The sequence below is a fragment of the Chanos chanos genome, chromosome 6 (assembly GCF_902362185.1).
Source record: "Chanos chanos chromosome 6, fChaCha1.1, whole genome shotgun sequence".
Classification (NCBI taxonomy): Eukaryota; Metazoa; Chordata; class Actinopteri; order Gonorynchiformes; family Chanidae; genus Chanos; species Chanos chanos.
Window position 1 is genome coordinate 12,612,595 of NC_044500.1, and position 19,761 is coordinate 12,632,355.

Genomic DNA, 19,761 nt, shown 5'->3' on the forward strand with positions numbered 1-19,761 from the left:
TGAAATGCCAAACTACACTGTCTCCCTGCAGTCAGCCCTGGGCTCATAACTATAGCTCTCTCCTTAAGCCTGAAACCCACTGCTCAAACCCCTCTATCTCAGTGGAGGATATTCTGTCTTTTTTTCTCGTATTTAAGTTGTACGCATAATGTACTCTCTCTTTCTCTCTCTCTTTCTGTGTCTTTAGCATCCTCTCTGTTTTTGCCTGTCTTCCACAGGAGGAGCTGAGAGCGCTTCAGAGCATGAAACATGTGAATGATGGGAGATACCAACTGCAAAAGTGAGTTAACACCACCACTCACTGACACGCACACAAACACACGCACTCATCATGCACACATACACACTCACTCACCTGCACGTGCGCACATAAATAGGCACAGTGTTTGTATATGTCCTTGAGCGGGATGGAGTATACTCACCGTTGCATTGAGAGTGTTTTCCCCTGTGGTCCACACTGACACTGCTGTTTCATTACAGATAACAACTAAATGCCTCTCTCTCTCTCTCTCACACACACACACGCACACACACACACACAGGCTCATACGCACGCACGCACGCACACATACATACACGCACACACACACACACACACACATACATACACACTCATGCACACACACACACACACACACACACACAGGCTCATACGCACGCACGCACGCACACACACATGCATACACACACACACACAAACACATACACACACACATACGTACAGACTCATGCACCCACACACACACACACACACACACACACACACACACCGCTACTCTAAACAGTCATGAGATACCAGAAGTACCAGATGAGATACTTCCTGTGGAAATCTCTGTTTTTAGCTTCAATGCAAAAAAAATGTAAGGACGTACTTTTAAAAATGTGAAATATGTGTCAGGTGCATTTAATGATTTGAAATATTTGTCAGGTGCATTTAATGATTTGTTTGTTCAATTTGGTTTTTGTTTAGTCATCTACTTGAGTGTTACATTTGTGTTTGCTGGTACTGTATGTAACTTTATAATGGGATATGTTACGCAGATGAAGAAAAAAAACCATTATTGCTTTATCTTTGGTAACAACAAATCACAATCACGTGTCAGGGCATATGTAAATACAGCTGGAATAGAATCACATTGATTCTGTCAGCATAGGGGAAAAAACGGATTCTATTGGACAGGGACATATGGGTAATAGAATTCGGAATGGGAAAAGGAACAAGAAACCCAACTTCACGGTAAAAGAAAATGGTTATGTCTCAGACTGTTACGGTCTGTCAGAGACTCTCTCTCTCTCTCTCTCTCTCTCTCTCTCTCTTTCTTTCTTTCATTCTCTCAGTCATCAGATGACCACTGATGTGGAGAATAACATTGCTCATATACCTGTCAACATGCCCCCTCTGGAGTCCAAGGTGTTGATGTGAGTCGGCAACATACTTCTTGTTTGAAGCTAGTATTCATGTTCATCTGTGTCTGAGAGTATCTGTGAGTGTGTGTGTGTGTGTGTGTGTGTATGTACGTGTGTATGTATGTGTCTCCCCTCCTCTCCTCTCTTCTCCTCTCCATTCCTTTCTCCTTCTCTCTCTAACTCTCACTCTGTCATTTTGATAGTTTAATGTGTGTGTACACATAAGTGTTGGAAACATACAACAAGTGTATTATTATACATAGTGCATTTATGTATGTATGTATGTATTTATTTATTTATTTGTGTGTGTGTGTGTGTGTGTGTGTATATATGTATATATTGAGCCCTCTTATTAGTATATACAGGCACTAATGTGTGAGTATATGCTACTATGCTGTATAAATGGCTGCATCATTGCCATCCAGAAATAATTCGATTGGAACATCAATTTCACTTAGACAAATAGCTATAACAGACAGTACGGCACAATGTGTGAGCCAAAGTCCACCGGGAGAGATGAATTCAGCTGTGCTTACGTTAGATCCTGCAGGGAAGGAGAGAGAGAGAGAGAGAGGGAGAGGGAGAGGGAGAGGAGAAACATAACACGCAGTCACCTCTGCACTGCCACCAGCAGGATCTGTTCGCTCACGTCCCAAATAAAGCAGAGGGCCCGGTGACGGCGTTCACGGCATCACGTGCTTCTGCCTCTGAGCGTGGCCCTGTGTGTGATTCTAATGAACATATCGTTATAATGAGCGTACGGAGCTAACACGGTGTCGGTTCTCTTCCTCTTAGACACCTGATAACCTATATATGAGTCCACATTAAAGACGAACAGTGAGTCTGTTTGGTCTGATGTTGATGATTCTTTTTGTTGTAATGGCAGTGATATTGTAGATACAATGAGTTCAGAGTTAAAGCTGCCACAGTCTCAACAGTTGTTAAAAGGCACTTACAATGACCATATCACCAGAATGCAGATCATATCCCCAGAATGCAGATCATATCCCCAGAATGCAGATCATATCACCAGAATGCAGATCATATCACTAGAATGCAGATCATATCACCAGAATGCAGATCATATCACTAGAATGCAGTGAGACATTTTACAATTTTAAATGCAAAGCTCCAGCACCGATCAGAACTAATGCTTTTTTTTTTTCCTTTTGATTGGCAGCATTCAACGCGCCTGGCGAGACTACCAGCACAGACAGGATATCCTGGAGAAGAGGAGTCCCTCTCCTCCTTCCCTCTCCTCCTCTGACAAGATGAGCACGTCCATCAGCATGACCACCCTATCGGACGGCAGCACCCCAGTAAGTCCCGCCCCCTCTCTCTCCGCTGCGGCTCTGCTGGGCCGTGCCGTTGCTGCTCTTGTGTTTCTCCTCGTTTGGACCTACTGGGACGGAAGTGTTCCGGCTTTTCTCATTAGAGCCGAGAGAACACATCCAGCATGAGCGATTTTGCCAGTGTTTAATTGATACCAAGACTATGTATGAATCTGCGTGGGCGTCTATGCATTCTCAGTGTTAATTAAACACGGGCGAACTGACGGTCGGGTTGTCTGTGTTAATTCATGTCGATCACCGTGCTTCAAACCGTAGTGATGCATGAGCAGAGATTTAAGGTGATTTGGCTAGGCTGACAGATTCAGGTTCGGTTTTCAGTTTGACGCGGTTTGTCTGACGTTGTTGTCTCTCATGTTGGTTCTACTGTCTTTACCCTCCTAAGCGGTACTAATCTCTCACTTCACCCGGAGAAATTATGTAGGAAAGGTCAGGTTTCATTGTTCCTTCTGTGTCATTGAAAACTTACCTAGGGTCACGTTATAAACTCCACACAAGGCAATCTAAATACTCTGATCAATCCAGAACCTTCCGGTCTTGTTTAAGATGGCTCATGATTCTGTCCACCCAGCACAGGTCAAGACAGCAGCAATAAGGCATTTGGCAGCCCTAGACTAAACTGCATGTCCCACCCAGAAGACTAAAGCAATAGATTTGTCCTGGTTATTCTCAGACTGATTTGGAGGGAGGGGGGTCTCAGAACTGAGTCAGAACTGAGTGGGTGTGGAGGAGCTTGTGAGCCAGGGTCCGGTACTCAGGACGAGGGGATGGCTCTCTCTGAACGCCTCAGCAGTTTCTCCATAAGCCCCCTCTCCCATTGGCCTCTCTAATGGACGAGCATCACTGCATATTATAAGCGGTCACTGTGTCTCTGCCCCCTTGAATGAAAAGGATTAGAACGCACGAAAGCCACTCAAGCAGCCCTATCTGCTCTGTTCAATAGACTTACATCTACAAAGGAGGATCTGCAGAGTTAATGTCTATTATCTGTTTCTGGGTTTTGTGCGTGTGTGTGTAAGAGAGCGAGAGAGAGAGAGAGAGAGAGAGAGAGAGAGAGAGAGAGGGAGAGAGAGAGTAAAATCTAGCAAGATTAGTTTTTGTACAATGAAATATAAATAGGTTTTGATGGGCTGCAGAGTGGACAGTAGCGTGAATATGGATGGCAGTAGTTATATTATGACAATGTATGTGACACTTGTTGTGTTTAATTGTTGTGTTCAAAAACTATGTGCTATGGTCAAGTAACAGAGAGCTGGATCATTTGCTTCAGACACAGGCCAACTAGAGTATTATGACTTAGCTCAAGGTGTAATTCCTGATTTCTTTTGTCCACAAGCACATCCTTTGTAAGAGTATCTCCCTTCACAGTCTTATGGGAGTGTATTAGCCATGGCGATGATGTCATAGGAGAAGAGGAGATGGAATTGTTGGGGGGTTGGGGACTGTATGTATAGACATACTCTCGTACACCACACACATGAACACACAAACACACACACACGCGCACGCACACCCTCTGGGATGGTTCAGTATTGCTGAGCTCAGTGACTAAGAGCCGCTGACTACCTTTTTTGATCTCCTGAGAGAGAGAGAGCGAGAGAGAGAGAGAGAGGGAGATGGCTAGATTATATCTCTTTAACTTTGTATGCACATCTACAAACCAAGATGTGACATTACAGTTGTACTTGTGTAGTGTACACACACACGCACACACACGCACACACACACGCACACACACGCACACACACACGCACACACACATACACACACACACACACACACACACACACTTCATTTTTTCCCCTGACCTTTCCTTCTCCTCTGGGTATGCCGTGGCATTGTATTTCATTACTGTCTTTACTGCCACTTTTCTCCTCATTTCTTCTGACCCTCCTCCTTCATCACCATCATCACTCTTTTATGATACACTGACGTGAAGGCCCCGTTTGAATTTCAAATGCCACTGCTTTCTGTTGTGCCAGCAGTATGTCCTCGGCCGTCTACAAGGCCCATCCTATTTACAAACAAGAGCCAGCGTATTTTCAGAGTGCAGGGATGGTTCTGCTGTCTCCCCCGTTGATTGAATTTGTAACCTTTGTGCCATGATATCCATCTCTGACGAAAACCCACCGTGCCATCCCTCTAGCTCTCTGTATGTGGCCGTTTTTCGGTGTGTGTGTGTGTGTGTGTGTGTGTGTTGGTGTATGGGTGTGTGCTTGTGTGTGTGAGAGAGAGTGTGTGTGTGTGTGTGTGTGTGTGTGTGTGTGTGTGTAGCACTTGTCATGCCTTTGAATCCATAGAGAATAAGGGGAATCTTTTTTCTTTCAGAAGAGCTCTCGATCTTGTTCTCCATTCTAACCCCAATAGTGAAATTTGTACCTTTGAAATACATGTATATTTTTGGGCTACAGATACAGAGGGACGAGCTGAGACTACTTTTCATCTGATATTAGAGGAGAGAATAAAAAAGAGTGAGCGCATCAAGGACGTTCAGTGGCTCACACAGGCTCTCCAAAGTCCTAAATCATTATTACTATGCATTAATCGTCCATAGTAGCCGTCGGCAACCTCCGCTGAGGCCCGCTGAATTATCGCACTTAAAGAAACTTCCATTTACTTTTTTATGGCCTTATAAATCCCTAAGCCCCTATTGGCTCCGGTGAGGGAAGCAGAAATGATTGTTTTCATTAAAAAGGACCAAAAAACAAAGAGTCCACACCCCCCGCCACCCGGCCAATCCTCTCTCATGAATCAGCAGACAGTTTTCTTACTCCATAAAGCTGATGTCATATCACGGTATTCCGATAAACGACGTTTCATGATCAGTCATAAAACGGAACGTGACAAGAAATGATCGATCTTTCGCTTCATAGAATTGGACACAGCTTTTTTGGAAAAGCAATCTGATGGAAAAATTGATTGTTGAACTGAAAAGTTTACTGGGTTGTGATGGATATTTAATAATAGGATGCCTAAGTTTATTGTTTTTGCAACGTTTGAAATGTGTAGAGAGTGAAAGATGTGCTTTGTCCTTTGAATCTTTTGCTCTGAATTAGTGTCCGTTTTTATTTGAGTTGATTGGTGCTATACATTTCTGAACCTTGGTGGTATTTTGTGTACTGACACAAACTGTCCTCTAGAGAGTGATGTTGCACTACAAGTCACTGTTTAGGCGCGTTTCTCAGAGGTTAGACGTAATAGACTGATTTGTACTGAACGACTGAATGAGTATTGATGTGATTTAACAAGCGGTCTGACATTGACATGATCTACGACTGGTCATTTGTCGATTTTTTTATTGTTGATTGCGAATGCCGCATTAATAAGACGCAGAAAACAGTGATCCAGTTTGCTGGTTTCCATCTCACCTTTAACACACCTTTCTGTCTCTCGACACAATTGTGTTGTCTAATGTTTATTTATGAAGCCGTTTTGGGTTTGTAAGGTTCCTATTAATAGCTCGACAGTATTGCGCATTCGTTACGGGAATTTTCGAACGCATTTTTCTGACACACTTTAAAACTTGTCCTCATCTCACCCTTTTGAACAGTAACACGCACGCTCGTACCCGCTACCTTCCAAATCCAGGTCAAACTAACTCACATTGTGCTCCCGCAGACAAGGGAGAATTGGGAGTGCTAGTATTTATTTTCGTATTTAGCGTATGGATACACTGCAGAAAAGCAATAGCTCCTACTTACTCTATCGTATGCTAGCTGAGATTTCTCATGGATCTGCGGGTGCCAGTTCCCTTTTAGCAACATAATCACATCATTGACAGGTAATTACAGTATACGAATATTACAGGTGGTCAGAACAACTTTAAGTTTTTATCTTTTATCTCTATACATCAGTAATTATAACTCTGGCGCTAGTGACTTGAGTTAGTCTTGTAAAGTTTACACTGAAGGGGTGTGTGCAGCTATTTTGAATTCTCTTGAATCTTTTGTTCACTTAATCATGCTGTCATTCAGTAACAGCGAATAATTTGACTGCATCCACTGAGCAGCTTTGCTTAATCCTACCTCTTTCCCCAGTCCCCTCCGGCTCTTTTCAATACAATGCCAGGCTTCACGGTAATGTATGGTAATTAGGCTAAATCAATGTAAGGATATGGAAATGAATACCCACTTCCCACAATTCAGCTTGTCATTTATGGTTACGTAGAAGTTATTAGTTCAATGCTTTGTTGTTGTGTCTTGGCATGCATGATAGCAATAGAATTAGAACTGTTTTGATTGAAATAAATGTTTTATTTAGCGATCTCTATAGTTTCTCATTTAAATTAAGTTTTCAATTTTATAATAAGTTTTAGGAATTAAAGCAATTTCAATTAACAGCAAGATGTGGTGAGAACTGGTTATATGATAGTTTACCATAAATCCATAAATTGTGTCTGTAAATGTGTGTGTGTGTGTGTGTGTGTGTGTGTGTGTGTGTGTGTGTGTGTGTGTGTGTGTGCGTGCGCATGCCTGTGCCTCTTGTAGGCATCAGTGGGTATATAGGCATGTTACTGTGAACAAACACGCACAAACATTCTTTCTTAGTAATACCATTGAATAATCACGTCTACAATATGTATCTCCTCCCACAAACTCACTGAGCCAAAGTTGTGTTGCTACTTTCACAGGATGTCATTTCTAATCTTTATTTCTTGCTTTTGAGGTACAAGTTAAATTCTTAAGTTCATACTAGTTTACTAGTTTTTAGTACATCAGTGATTATGCATGTAATCACGAGCACAAAAAATTCACGTCCAGTTTTTCCTCTAAGTGACCAAACAGCAGCTGTTAATTTCATGTGTAGGAGGATTATAGAGGCATTATGAAGGCAAGTCCTCTCACTGAGAAATAGGCTGCAATTGTCTCTTTCAGAAGGTTCCTGCTCTTTTGACTCTCCACTAGAGGTCACCATTGCGCCATGCCTCTGTGCAGTTCCTGACTCTGACCTGCACTGTTTGTGCTGAGAAACTCCAGGTGAAGCTTGCGTGTCTTTACCAGCCCCCCCGCCCCAAACCCCCCACCCAAGTCTGATAATTGTCCATTATCATTTGTGTGCTAATTAAAAGTGCAAGGAAAGCTTAGATAAAAGCAGCAGGGTTCAGTTGAGAAACTCTTTGATTTACTCTGTTTCATCCTCTCTCTCTCTCTCTCTCTCTCTCTCTCTCTCTCTCTCTCTTTCTCTTTCTCTTTCTCTTTCATCCACTCTCTCCTTCTCTCTCTCTCTCTCTCTCTCTCTCTGTCTCTCTCTCCCTAGCCGTCTTTTTCTATCTCTTTCTCTGTCTTTTAATTTCATGACATTCACATAAACTATTTAGAAGCTTTGGCATTACGTCAGATTCTGGAATGAGGCTGTAGATTTTTTTTTCTCCTGGTTTTCTCTCTGGAAGGTAATGACTCTCCGTGCCCCGGGGTCTCTGACGACAGCGCCCGCTGCGGTTCCTATCGATTCCCCATCACCGGGCGACATCTCTAATTGATCATTAAAGTCTGACTGAGGATGCTGTTGATATAAAAGGCATGCAGATTAATATGATTATGAATAGAATTGTCTTCTTTAAGTGTTGTATTGATCAAAAAAAAAGAGAGAGAGAGAAAGAAACTGAGCTGTAAGCAAAGGAAATCTTTCAGATACCGCAGGGCGTGGACAAAAGGGGGGGGGGGGGGGGGGGGGGGGGGGCTCAGAGTATTCCCTTATACGTTTCAATGATGTTGCACAGCCGTTTTTTGGTGACTTTTTGGCTGGTTCTCTTTGCATGTAATTGGTTTTTAAGAACAGGCTACCGGTTACTGATGAAAACACACTCACTTGATTTTTCCTTGTGGAGAACATAAACTGAGACAGGCAAACTGAGTAAGAGAAAAGGAGGTTAGAGATTTTACAGATATTCAGTCATGTCCTTACATCGTCTGCTTCAAAGAATTATTCACTAAACGGTTAAAATACTCTTTTGGTTTGAATTCTCTCTTGGATATGATGTTTATGTAACTTTCCAGTGTGTTTCAATTCACAGACAGCTGGAGTGACCAGGGATCCCTGAACACTGTGTGATATACATATTTGAACAAGAGATGGAGGGAGTTAGGGAGGGAGAGGCACGGGAGAATAGAGAGCTATCCTGGACACTTTGGCAGGCATAAAATACTTATTAATTTCATATTTCATCACTTCACTTTCAATGAATCATCTTCACCGGAGACTCCAGCGCTCTTCGTCTGGAATGCTCGGTCGTTTCCGTGGGTGACAGTTACCAAGGGAGCCATGTGGGAGGAGATCAGGCACTGGTCGCCAGGGACAACGCCTATCATGGGATGTGCTAAAACTCCATCACGTTCCACAGTGCAATGAGAGATGAGTTTCTGTGTGACTCCTTTTACAGTGGCTGCCGGCAATGTTTTATTAATGGGAGAAGGAACAGTTGTGTTCACTGTAATATCTATGACTTTGGATACATCTCACATACTCGCATACACAGAGCACATGAGCGCACAGGCACACACACACACATGCACACACACACACACACATTTTTGCTTAAACAACATGTAAGTTGTGGCAGACACATGACAGAGTCTATAATTACGGCAAAAGAACAGCAATTTATAGATCCACTCTTGTTAACGATGAAAAAACAATCCATAATAGATCTTATGGATCTATACAGATTACTGATGAGAAAGTCCTATGTTTTTTGTTGGGTTTTTTTTTCATTGCCCATGATGCATTAACCTTCCTGTGGTCGTTTAATCAGTCCTTTTACTTAACTGCATGTGTAAAATTGTGTTTTAAAAAAAAATCTTTCAGCGTCATCATTATTTTAATCATTGCATTTTAAGAAGTCACACATCACCAGCAGCTCCAACTAATAACCACTTTCTTCTTCCTGATTTTGTCACTAAGAGAAGAACAGGTTATCTGTGAGGCCTACTACCTCCCAAACAAAAACCTTTTTCTCTTAAGGTCATTAACACAGACTATACTGAACCCCCCCTATACCCACGAGACAGCATTCTCTCTCTCTCTCTCTCTCTCTCTCTCCTGCTTTCCCTCCTCTTCCCTCTATCAGACAACCACCATAAAGAGAGAAGGCTTTTAGAGACGGCTGTGGTTTGTACCTGAATGCCATCATTGTGTTAGCGCGTTACGCCTGTGTGTGCGTGTCTGAGCAGGCACCCCCCCACCCCACCCCCCGGTCCGTTAGTGCACACTATGATTTAGGTAGACACCATACACCAGATTTAAGAGTGAGAGAGGGAGAGAGGGAGGGAGAGAGAGAGGAAGGGAGGGAGAGAGAGAGGGAGGGAGGGAGGGAGGGAGGGAGGGAGGGCAGTGGGTTCATTCTCGTTTAACAGCCTATGCTAAAGTCTGTTCGTGTTCTGCAGCTCTTTTTTCGCGTTGAATTATTCACGGGACTGGTGTGTAGGTGTAGCCAGTCTGAGTGGGGGAAGGCCAAAGACACAGCAGTCTTACCTATAGAGTGGAAGAAGCCTAGAGAGTGCAGCAAAAAACAAAACAAAACAAAAAAAAATAACGTTAGCTCAGATTAACCCGCGCGTTTCGCTTTCAGAGAAGAAAGTAACCTTAATCTAACGCGGCTAACATTCCAGTGACAGACTGATTGTCGAACAAATTCGGAATATTTTTAGAAGGGGAGATGACAAGATCATTTATCGGCAAGTTCATTCCCCATTCAAGTGGTCTGCAGCAGCGTCAGCCTCACTATTTGGAAAGTCAACAATGCTACTGTGTGAGGAACCTCTAAGGCTATCTCTATCTTTAGTTTCTGGGTTTCATATTTCTTACAAATCCCCCAGTCTTCTGAGTGTGTGTGTGTGTGTGTGTGTGTGTGTGTGTGTGTGTGTGTGTGAGTGAAACACAGAGCGCTTTTTGGATGCTGTACTCATAGTGGGAGGACATGTGGACTGACAGAAATAAACATGGAGATTCTGTTAATCAGACAGAGTGGCCATTCTAACAGTATTGGCTGGGGAGGAATTTACAGACTTAAAGGGCTTAAGGCCACAGAATATCCAGAAATTATCCACAGTTCCTCACGTTCATTTCATTCTGAGCAAATTCTTTGGGTTTTTTCTCCATTACCTAGCAACAGCCTCTCTGTCTCTGTCTCTCTCTCACATACACACACACACACACACACACACAAACACACACACACGCACGCACAACTTGCACACGCTTCTCTGTGCAAATTCTTCATCATTTTCTCATTGTCTCAATTACATCCATCTTTTTGGATGATATTTTTGTCCAGTTAAATATTTATCCATGTTTCATTTTAACTTTCTTTCTGTACAAGAATGTAGTTCTACATGTCAGTTTCAGCTCTTATCAAATGTCTAAACAAGTGTAAGCAAAGCACTTCCATTATAATTACAGTGCAGCCAACTGTTCTTCGTTTTTACAAATACTCTTCTCCCTCTCTCTCTCTCTCTCTCTCTCTCTCTCTCTCTCTCTGTGTGTGTGTGTGTGTGTGTGTGTGTGTTTGATGTCTGCACTGACTTAATTTAAATACTGAACCTCCAGTCTGTCCCTGTAAGTGGCTGAAAAAGGATTTGGCTTCTCGCTTTATTGGTTTGGCATTTATGGAGTTCCAAAATCCAGGGAAAAACATGCAGGAAAATGAATACAGCGTATCGGACAAAGGAGATTAGGGCGAAGAAAAAAAAAGAAAAAGAAAAAAAAGCGCCTTCCCCGGGGAGTGGTCTTTGCTTTGGAGGGAAAATGAAATGATTTCTGATTAATGAAAAGATTCAGTAGGCTCCGTCACTCTGTTGTTTTTTTTTTCTTTTTTCTTTTTTTTTCTTCCTTTCAAACACAACTGTCTCACGAGAAATTTGATTATTTATACGGACATAAATGGAAAGGGATGGGACAAAAGGAGAAAAGCTAAAGAGAATCGTCTGCTCACAGCATAAGCAGAAATATTCATCTTTTTTACACTGTGCTCTGTGATTCTTGTAATGCTTTCTCGTCTCCTAATGAATTCTTGTTTAAGTCGAATGGTAAAACAAACAGCTTACATCTCATCAAAATACAAGACCTTCGATGATAATACATTTCTTTGTTTATTTATTGTATAAAATACTACTATCATTAAAAATGGACTTCATTCCCAGGAGCCGCTGATTCATGCTGATGGATTGTTTATCTGCGTAGACAAACTGACTATATTTGGACTTGGTAGAGGTTTCGTCCGATTGTATCTGTTTCTATGGCAGTTATGGTGTGCGCTTTTGAAGTACTTGTTTTTAGTGGCTTTTATGCCGACTTCTGACGCTCTTGAAAGTTAAAAGCCAGACTCATATTCACAGGCAAGGTCTGTCATTCGGTCATATGAGTGGTGTGTGTGCGTGTGTGTGTGTGTTTGTATCTGGTGGGGTGGGGGGGGGGGGGGGGGGGGGGTTGCTACTTCCAACCTCTGGAGAATGAAATCATGATTCCTGTTTTTGTCATTAGACAGGGCTTGGCCTGCCATTTTAGATATTTGTGATTTGTTTAAATTATGTTTGTCCTTAAGTTTATCTTATCTTTTTATCTTTTAAGTTTATCGGGACTTGAGATGGATAGAAAGCGTGAATCACTTGCTCACAAACATACACAGTCACATTTTCTTTCTCTTTCCCTTTCTATGTCTCTCTCTCTCTCTCTCTCTCTCTCTCTCTCTCACACACACACACACACACTCACACACTCACATACACTCACACACACATATACATGCACATACACACCCACACTCCTCTAGTACTTTTGCCCCACTCTTCTCCTGTCAGGCTCATCGGTGGCGCGTCGAGATGTGAGGGAGTGTACGCGGTTTACACACTCTCACACACACATCTGACAGAGAGGAGAAAGGAGTCAGGGAGAGGAGCAGGGCTTGGGTAACCCGCCTTTCCCCTCAGGGAGATCAGAGAGACGCGGGACTCGCTCAGCCTGTCACCCCCCAACACTTCACACAGCCTAAAGCGCCGTAGCGTAAGTTCAGCGCGCTTCACCCCGGTTCTCTGATAATGAGTATTACAGAACAGCATTCCTCCTACACGAGTCATGAACTCAGGCCTCGCGCAGTCAGCTAACTTTACCCACACTGCACTGCGACCAACTCGTGTGATAAAGCATCTGGGGACAACTAGGGTGACAAGCAGGAGGCAGGAGCGTGTGTGTGCGTGCGTGTGTGTGTGTGTGTGTGTGTGTGTTTGTGTGTGTGTGTAATTCTGAACTTCAGACACACGTGGAATTTCAGAGGGGTTTGAGGATATTTGAGAAACGGCAAACTGAGAGTGAGCTAAGTGTGGAAGAACAGAATGAAGTGCTAGTGTGGATTGGGCTTATAAAGCTGGATTGCACAGTGCGGTAATTAGTTTATATTCAGATATATGAGATATTTGTTCAAGCAGCCCCCGACGTGCCTAGAGAGGAAATCCCTAAGGTAAGAGATCTCCACAACGCCGCAGAAACAAAATATCAGACGGTGGGGGTATGACAGCCCCCCTGAGGCTTCCATTTTCTTCTTTGTGTGTGTGTCTGTGTGTGTGAGAGAGAGAGAGAGAGAGAGAGTGTGTGTTTGTGTGTGTGTGTGTGTGTGTCTGTGTGTGTGAGAGAGAGAGTGTGTGTGTGTGTCTGTGTGTGTGAGAGAGAGAGTGTGTGTGTGTGTGTGTGTGTGTGTGTGAGTGTCTGTGTCTCAGAGTAAAGGATGGTACTTTTGTCTCTGCTTTGATGTGGTTGCATTAGTCTGTTTATGTATGTGTGACAGGAAGCCCACCCTTGACTGATGTATGATAGATGATAGTGGTTTTTCGTTGTTGTTCATAAATCCTATCTCTCTCTGTGTGTGTGCATTTTTCTCTGAGCTCTTGCAGTATTCATTCTGCGGTATAACCTCCACATTTAGCATTCTCTGTCTTAGTTCTTGAGTTCGTGAACTTAAGTTCTTCTGCTAACTTTTTTCTTTTTTTGTTCTTCAATGATTTCACCACCCCCACCGCCACCCCCACCCCCACCCCCACCCCCTCCCCCCCAAAAAATAGTTTATTCTAATTATGCTCGTTCCAATGAATCTTAATTTTTCTTTGTTATGCTGTTCACGGAGTCGAGAAGATCAAACATTTCCGTGGCGCCTGTATATGTTATTGTTTATGATTCATATTCTATAGAGTCTTGTCAGATGGAATTGTATAAGATGTCGAAAGGCACTTTACAGTATCCCTTATTAATTTATCGCCTCCCATACAGACCACGGACTATTTTGGTCGTCTTCGCTGGATTAATATTTGATCTGGTAATTTCCGCAGTCTGCAGATTGCTTCTGTCTCCCTTTGGAGAAGTGGAGTATGGAAATGACTCTGGGTAGGCTATACAGTTAATGCATTCATGTCGCCAATCATGAATCATTTTGTCTAATGTTGTTCAATTCTGCACCTCTCATTTGCATGTGTTTTAAAGTCTTCTACAAATTCAATAATGTGCTTCTACAACTGCTGGCACGTACGCAAGGACATTCTCTGCATATATAATTCACAACACTGCCCGCTGTGAAAGAGAGAGAGAGAGAGAGAAAGAAAGAGAGAGACTTCATTAGTTGGCAGTGAGCAGACCGGTGGATGTTCTATCTACATTGTCAGATAACTCAAGTTAACCAAGATTCATGGCTCATGACAGACAGAGCAAGAGCCCGGAGCACTGGCTCTCGCTAACTTATTTACAAATGCACCCTAATTCCCACACCAACAGAGGGTGTTTTCAATACGGCGGAAAGCTCTGGGTTTGTTCCATTGACATCTCCATTTCTCAAGCCATAATCATGCTGCCTGCCACATGGAGAGGAGAAGAAAGGAGAGGAGAGGAGAGAGGAGAGGAGAGGAGAGGAGAGGAGCAATTCTACTGTAGAGTTGGAGAATAGTGTCATTCACACAAGAGGGTTCAACCCGCTAGAGATGTCAAAGTTTTGAACTTTGACAGGAATTCTGGCACTGGGATCACACACTGGTCTGGCTTTATGTATTTATATATATATATATCACAGCAGTTCTCTACATCGACTTATGATGTTATCACCGTTAACAGAGCTATTCATATAAGCCGACAAAGAGAAAGCGCTCATTTTCCTTTGAAAAGTCTTGGTGAACCTCTAATCTCAGCAATACCTTTGTCCAAGTCTTATTGACAAACACTCAATCATCCGTAAACCCATTCAAGGACTGAATAGAGAACTTTCAAGATCGCGTCACGCGAGTCGTTCCTTTTGTAGTCAGACGCATCGCTTGAAGTGAAAGGGTATCGGGACCCTATCTTGAGTGGTATGGTCCTATGGTCGCCAAGGGAAAGGTCATTCGGTCTGTCACCGGCCTATCTGTCAGCAGCAGCACCTCTGTCAATGTCAGGTTTTGCTCTCCCTTCTGTGGAAACACTCAAGCCCAGATAACACAAGCTGTGTATCGCACCGGGCACCAGGACAATGACTGGTGTTATCGCAGTTCCTCCTATGGATTCCATTGGATGCGTGTGTGTGTGTGTGTGTGTATGTGTGCGCGCGCGCGTGCGGGCGAGTTGGCTCAAGGATAATTGACGTGGTCATGTTATCTTCATGGGCAGATTCATCACCTCCAGTGACCGTCTGCCTGCAGGTCAAAGAGAGCCGTCACCTTCAGTCTAAATCCAAAGCTCTGATCACTCACTCCCTGGTGCTCCTGAAACCGATAAAGGCAAAACTCATTTCGCTCAGCCCTACTTATCGAAATGCAGGCACCAACCGTTTGCATAGATTTAATGAAAAACACTGTGAGTCTATACTGGGACTCCATTATACAGTTATGTGTTTGTTTCTACGTGTTTTCAATGGTTTTGTGCAGTCTCTCTGGCGTACCGAGTGACACTTTCGAAGGTGGCTTTTCCAGAGTGTTCCGAGAAACCATGGAAGAAATGCAAAACACCTGCTATGTAACGCATAGATGTGTGCAGTTGTGAACATCTTAAAGCGGCTATACTCACAGTATCACTAGACCTGCACTGTGTTCTGAAACTCGAGTCTCTGCTATCTGAGAAGAACACTTATGAATCTTGATTTTGATCGATGTTTTTCGTTTCTCATCTATTTAGCTATGACACTGCATTTGATCTCTCTCAGATACCAAAATGGAACGGCTGTCAAGTCTCCATAATGGAGGTCTCCCAGCGATGCACCGTGATCTTATTCATCTATTACTGCCTCTGTGTTCGTACAGTGGAGCTTATGACTGAGGCAGAGAATCCAGTTAAAATATTTTCATAACCTTGTAGCCGGGCCGGTAGCGTGGCGCGTCCCTTTCATCTCTGTCCTTGCATTGTCACTACAGTTTTCATGCCTTCTTACAGCAAGCACAGTCAGAGAACAGAGGAGATCACAAAGCAGCACGGGGAGATGAGAGAAAGAATGGACAGACCCGTTAAAAAGAGAAATGGGAGGAGGAGAACAGAAGAGAGAGAGAGAGAGAGAGAGAGAAGAAGAAAATGGTGTAGAGAGAAAACAAGATTAGGAAAAAAAACGAGATAGAGAAGAGTTGAGGGGGGGGGGGAAATGAAGTGGTTGCCACGGGAGTAGAATGGAATGGGGAATTTTTTTTTTTCTTTTTCCCCTTGCAAGTTCAAATAATCTCCCAGACTGCTGCAGGAGATTGAGCATGTTCAACCAAACTAATCCAACATCTGTGTTTTGGGTGGGCGAGAGTAAATCAGAATGTTTTGTGGCCGGCAAGAGGTGCAGGAGAAATAGAGAGAGTGATAGATAGATGGAGCGAGGGAGTTAGATAAGGGATGAACGGAGGGATGAGAAAGCCAGGCTGGGAAGAGCTTGTGTCTGGGGGGGTGGGGTGGGGTGGGGGCTGCTGTCGAAGGGTTGGGGTTGTTGTCGAAGGAAGACAACGGGGAGGATATAAATTTGAAGATGAGGTGTTTAAACGGCGCAAAAAGGAGGTGATAGGAGCAGGGGGAGCAGGGAGAGAAGATTCATGTTAAGGAGAATAAAGAGTCTAACCATCTGACAGGCCTGGCTAGACAAGCGTCGCAACTCAATGTCAGACACGCTGTTTAGATAACATTTGAGGCAATGTTTAAAAGGGGCTAACCTTAACGCCTAGCTGGAGGACTTCACTCTTAGCTTTTAAACAAGAAGGAGCCCTTAGACACCTATTAAAATATTGTTTATTTTACAGCTCCAGAATAAACGTACATCTGTATTTTGGTCCCACTAAGGTGATTTTAGCTCCTCTTTCTTTACAGCTAAGATTAAACCACGACCAATCCCAAAATAGTCAGACTTAATGTCAAACATACATCAGGTCATCTCATCACGGGCGTTACAGGCCGTTGAACCATTGGAATATTCCAGAACATTTCCTTCCCTCCCTTACATACTCTAGCCAATCAGTTTTTGCACCATATCTTCAGAGACCTCTAATTATGACTGATAGTTCCCATGCCATCAGACTGTAGCTATCACATCTGGGCTGAAATGAATCCATTATAATTAATGTAGGAAGAAGGAGGATCATCACAGGGGAATTAGATTCTGTGGCTCATTTGATTGGATGCCTCAGACTGACTCCTCTCGGAATAGACTAATATGGATCCGTCTACAGCACACAAGAGAAAAGGTTAATACAGGGCAGCGAGGAATGATTTAGAGATACGATTTCTGTGATTAAACAGGCGTTTTATTTTCCAATTTGCCATCGCTCGCTGCTGTTTGACACTAATTTACTCTTAGGAAACCTGTAAAAGTCCCCGTTTTCGGTATACTTTTTCTATCACTTTGTCTCGCTCCGTGGTCACTTCTCACATCTATCACGAATATGCGATAAAAGGCATAAAAGACCTGTGCATAAATCACTCTTTCCAACTCTTAGCTTTTTTTTCATCAGAATTCACCCTCTGTGTGTATGGGTGTATTTGGATCAAACCGTCTGAGAGCCAAACCTATCATGTCGCCAACCAAGCAGAGCCCCCCCCCATCTATTTGATGCCGACTTCTGCTCTAACCCATTTAGAGCTCACGTTAAGGCCGGCGATGAACCCATTTATCTGGATCTGCAGCGTCCATCTATCTGTATACATCTAATAAGAGTGACTGGTTGAGGAAAGTCTGGCCCTGTGTACTGGTATGAGGCCATCTGAGAGACTTCAGCTTCTCTCTGATCTGTCTGAGAGAAAAAAATCCTTATCTCTGGACGGATATTAAAGCTGTTTCTCCTTTCTAGTTGAGGAAGACCAGGAAGACTCTCACTCATCGATCATGGAGTCCAGCATTACGATATAGATCAATGACCTCGCCCTGCTGCTGAAACGCATGTGTGTGTATGTGTGTAAATGTGTGTGTGCGTGAGTGTGTGCGTGTGTAAATGAGTGTGCGTGTGAGTGTGTGCCCACCTGTCCTGTGAAGCCTGCAGCATATACACACACAGTAACACTAACACTCACTCTACATGACACACTAGAACAGGGTCCAAGCATTGTCATGTTGACTGTTAATTGAACAGACGTGGGCACGCGGAATCAATTTACACTTGTATTGAAGTGTTCCTCACAGGCCTGAAAATGCGTGGTGTGTGAAGGTGTCCCCTTTCCTTGTCCAGTACACTTTGTAATTTCCATGTCATCGAAGTAACGCAGTGCAGAAGAAACCTTAAGGAGTTCCTGTGTCTTACCGAGGATGTGAAGACGTGGCCGCAATAATCATGAATTGACATTTCTTCCATCCCAGAAAGAGATGAAATGTGTTGTGCTGAGGTAAAAAACATCAGAGGAGAAGTGTATCCCTGTGTTTTTCTTGATTCGTTTGTATGTGAGACACCATCTCTAATCACAAACAAATAAACAAACAAACACACACAGAGTCAGAGAGGAGGAGGAGCGTGCAAGAACAATTTATGATCACATGATCAGTAATAACCCACGGAGAGATAATAATAACATAATAAAAATATCAATCTCTCATTACATCAATACTCCGTTCTGCAAGAAAAGCGTCTCCTGACCAAGACGCCCAACAGCCATATCTGTTTTCAGTGACCACAGAACCTCAGCTTTACATTGTGGTGTGTATAATTATATAATATAATTATTACTGTGTAGATGCTTTCCCCCATTTTGTCTCCACAAGATCAGTCCACTAGTCTGTCTACATTCATTTTATCCTGTGCAGAATCCAGTAATCACTCTACCAGGGTTCTGCTCGACTCAGAATCTTACACCTGTCTCCCACTCTGTTCAAGAGTTTAATGGCACATGTAAAATTTGAATTTGAATTTGAATGATAGCAAGTGAATTTAATGGATTACCTCATAACAGGTACGACTCTAAAATTCTTAATTAAGCACAGGTATTCATACATTTTACTATAACAGTATTGTCAGTTTAATATCCGGGATTAAAGATAAAGCTATACTGCAGAGAAAATGCATGATGAATTAAGGGTCTACTACAACATTGTAATTACTGGATTATTGGAATTAGTAGATTGTTGGATATTAGAGCACTCAAAGGAAAAATGTTTGGCTTGTTTTTCATTTGTACCCCAAGATAATAGATTAGGATCTAGAGACCTAATCCAGATGAGGTTAGTTTTTTTAACCAGTCAAACGAGGATGTTCTAGGGATGGTAATGTGGTCCCAGCAGCATTTTCTCAAACCAATAGACATCTTTTGTGCTGAATGAATTCACTCTAATTGTTCTAGTATGTTGTCACATTTATCAAACCCAGTGTGAGGTCAAACAGTTCCACTTTTGACCGCCTCGTTTAGCCCGGTGACCTTACTATTGATCAGCGGCAAAGTCTCGGTAAACAAAAGACCCGCTGGAAACAAATGCGATTTCAGAAATGTTTCATGAAGTTTTTCAGCATGCAGCCGTTTCTCATTTCAGATGAAATGCCCCGCTGGACAGAAGACTTTCTATCCCTGAGTAATGTACCACAGAACCCGACAATCAGCAGACAAGTCGAGTGGTATATGG

At 43.0% G+C, this 19,761-nt stretch overlaps 1 protein-coding gene across 1 annotated transcript in view; it reads left to right on the forward strand.

The window, feature by feature from the left end:
• The first annotated feature begins 215 nt into the window (after nucleotides 1–215).
• schip1 (schwannomin interacting protein 1) overlaps nucleotides 216–19,761 on the forward strand; it is a 136,603-nt gene continuing 117,057 nt past the window's right edge. The window contains exons 1-3 of the mRNA XM_030777600.1: nucleotides 216–280; nucleotides 1,339–1,419; nucleotides 2,588–2,726. Coding sequence (XP_030633460.1) covers nucleotides 243–280; nucleotides 1,339–1,419; nucleotides 2,588–2,726 — 258 coding nt within the window. The 5' untranslated portion in view covers nucleotides 216–242. The remainder of the gene's footprint in view (nucleotides 281–1,338; nucleotides 1,420–2,587; nucleotides 2,727–19,761) is intronic.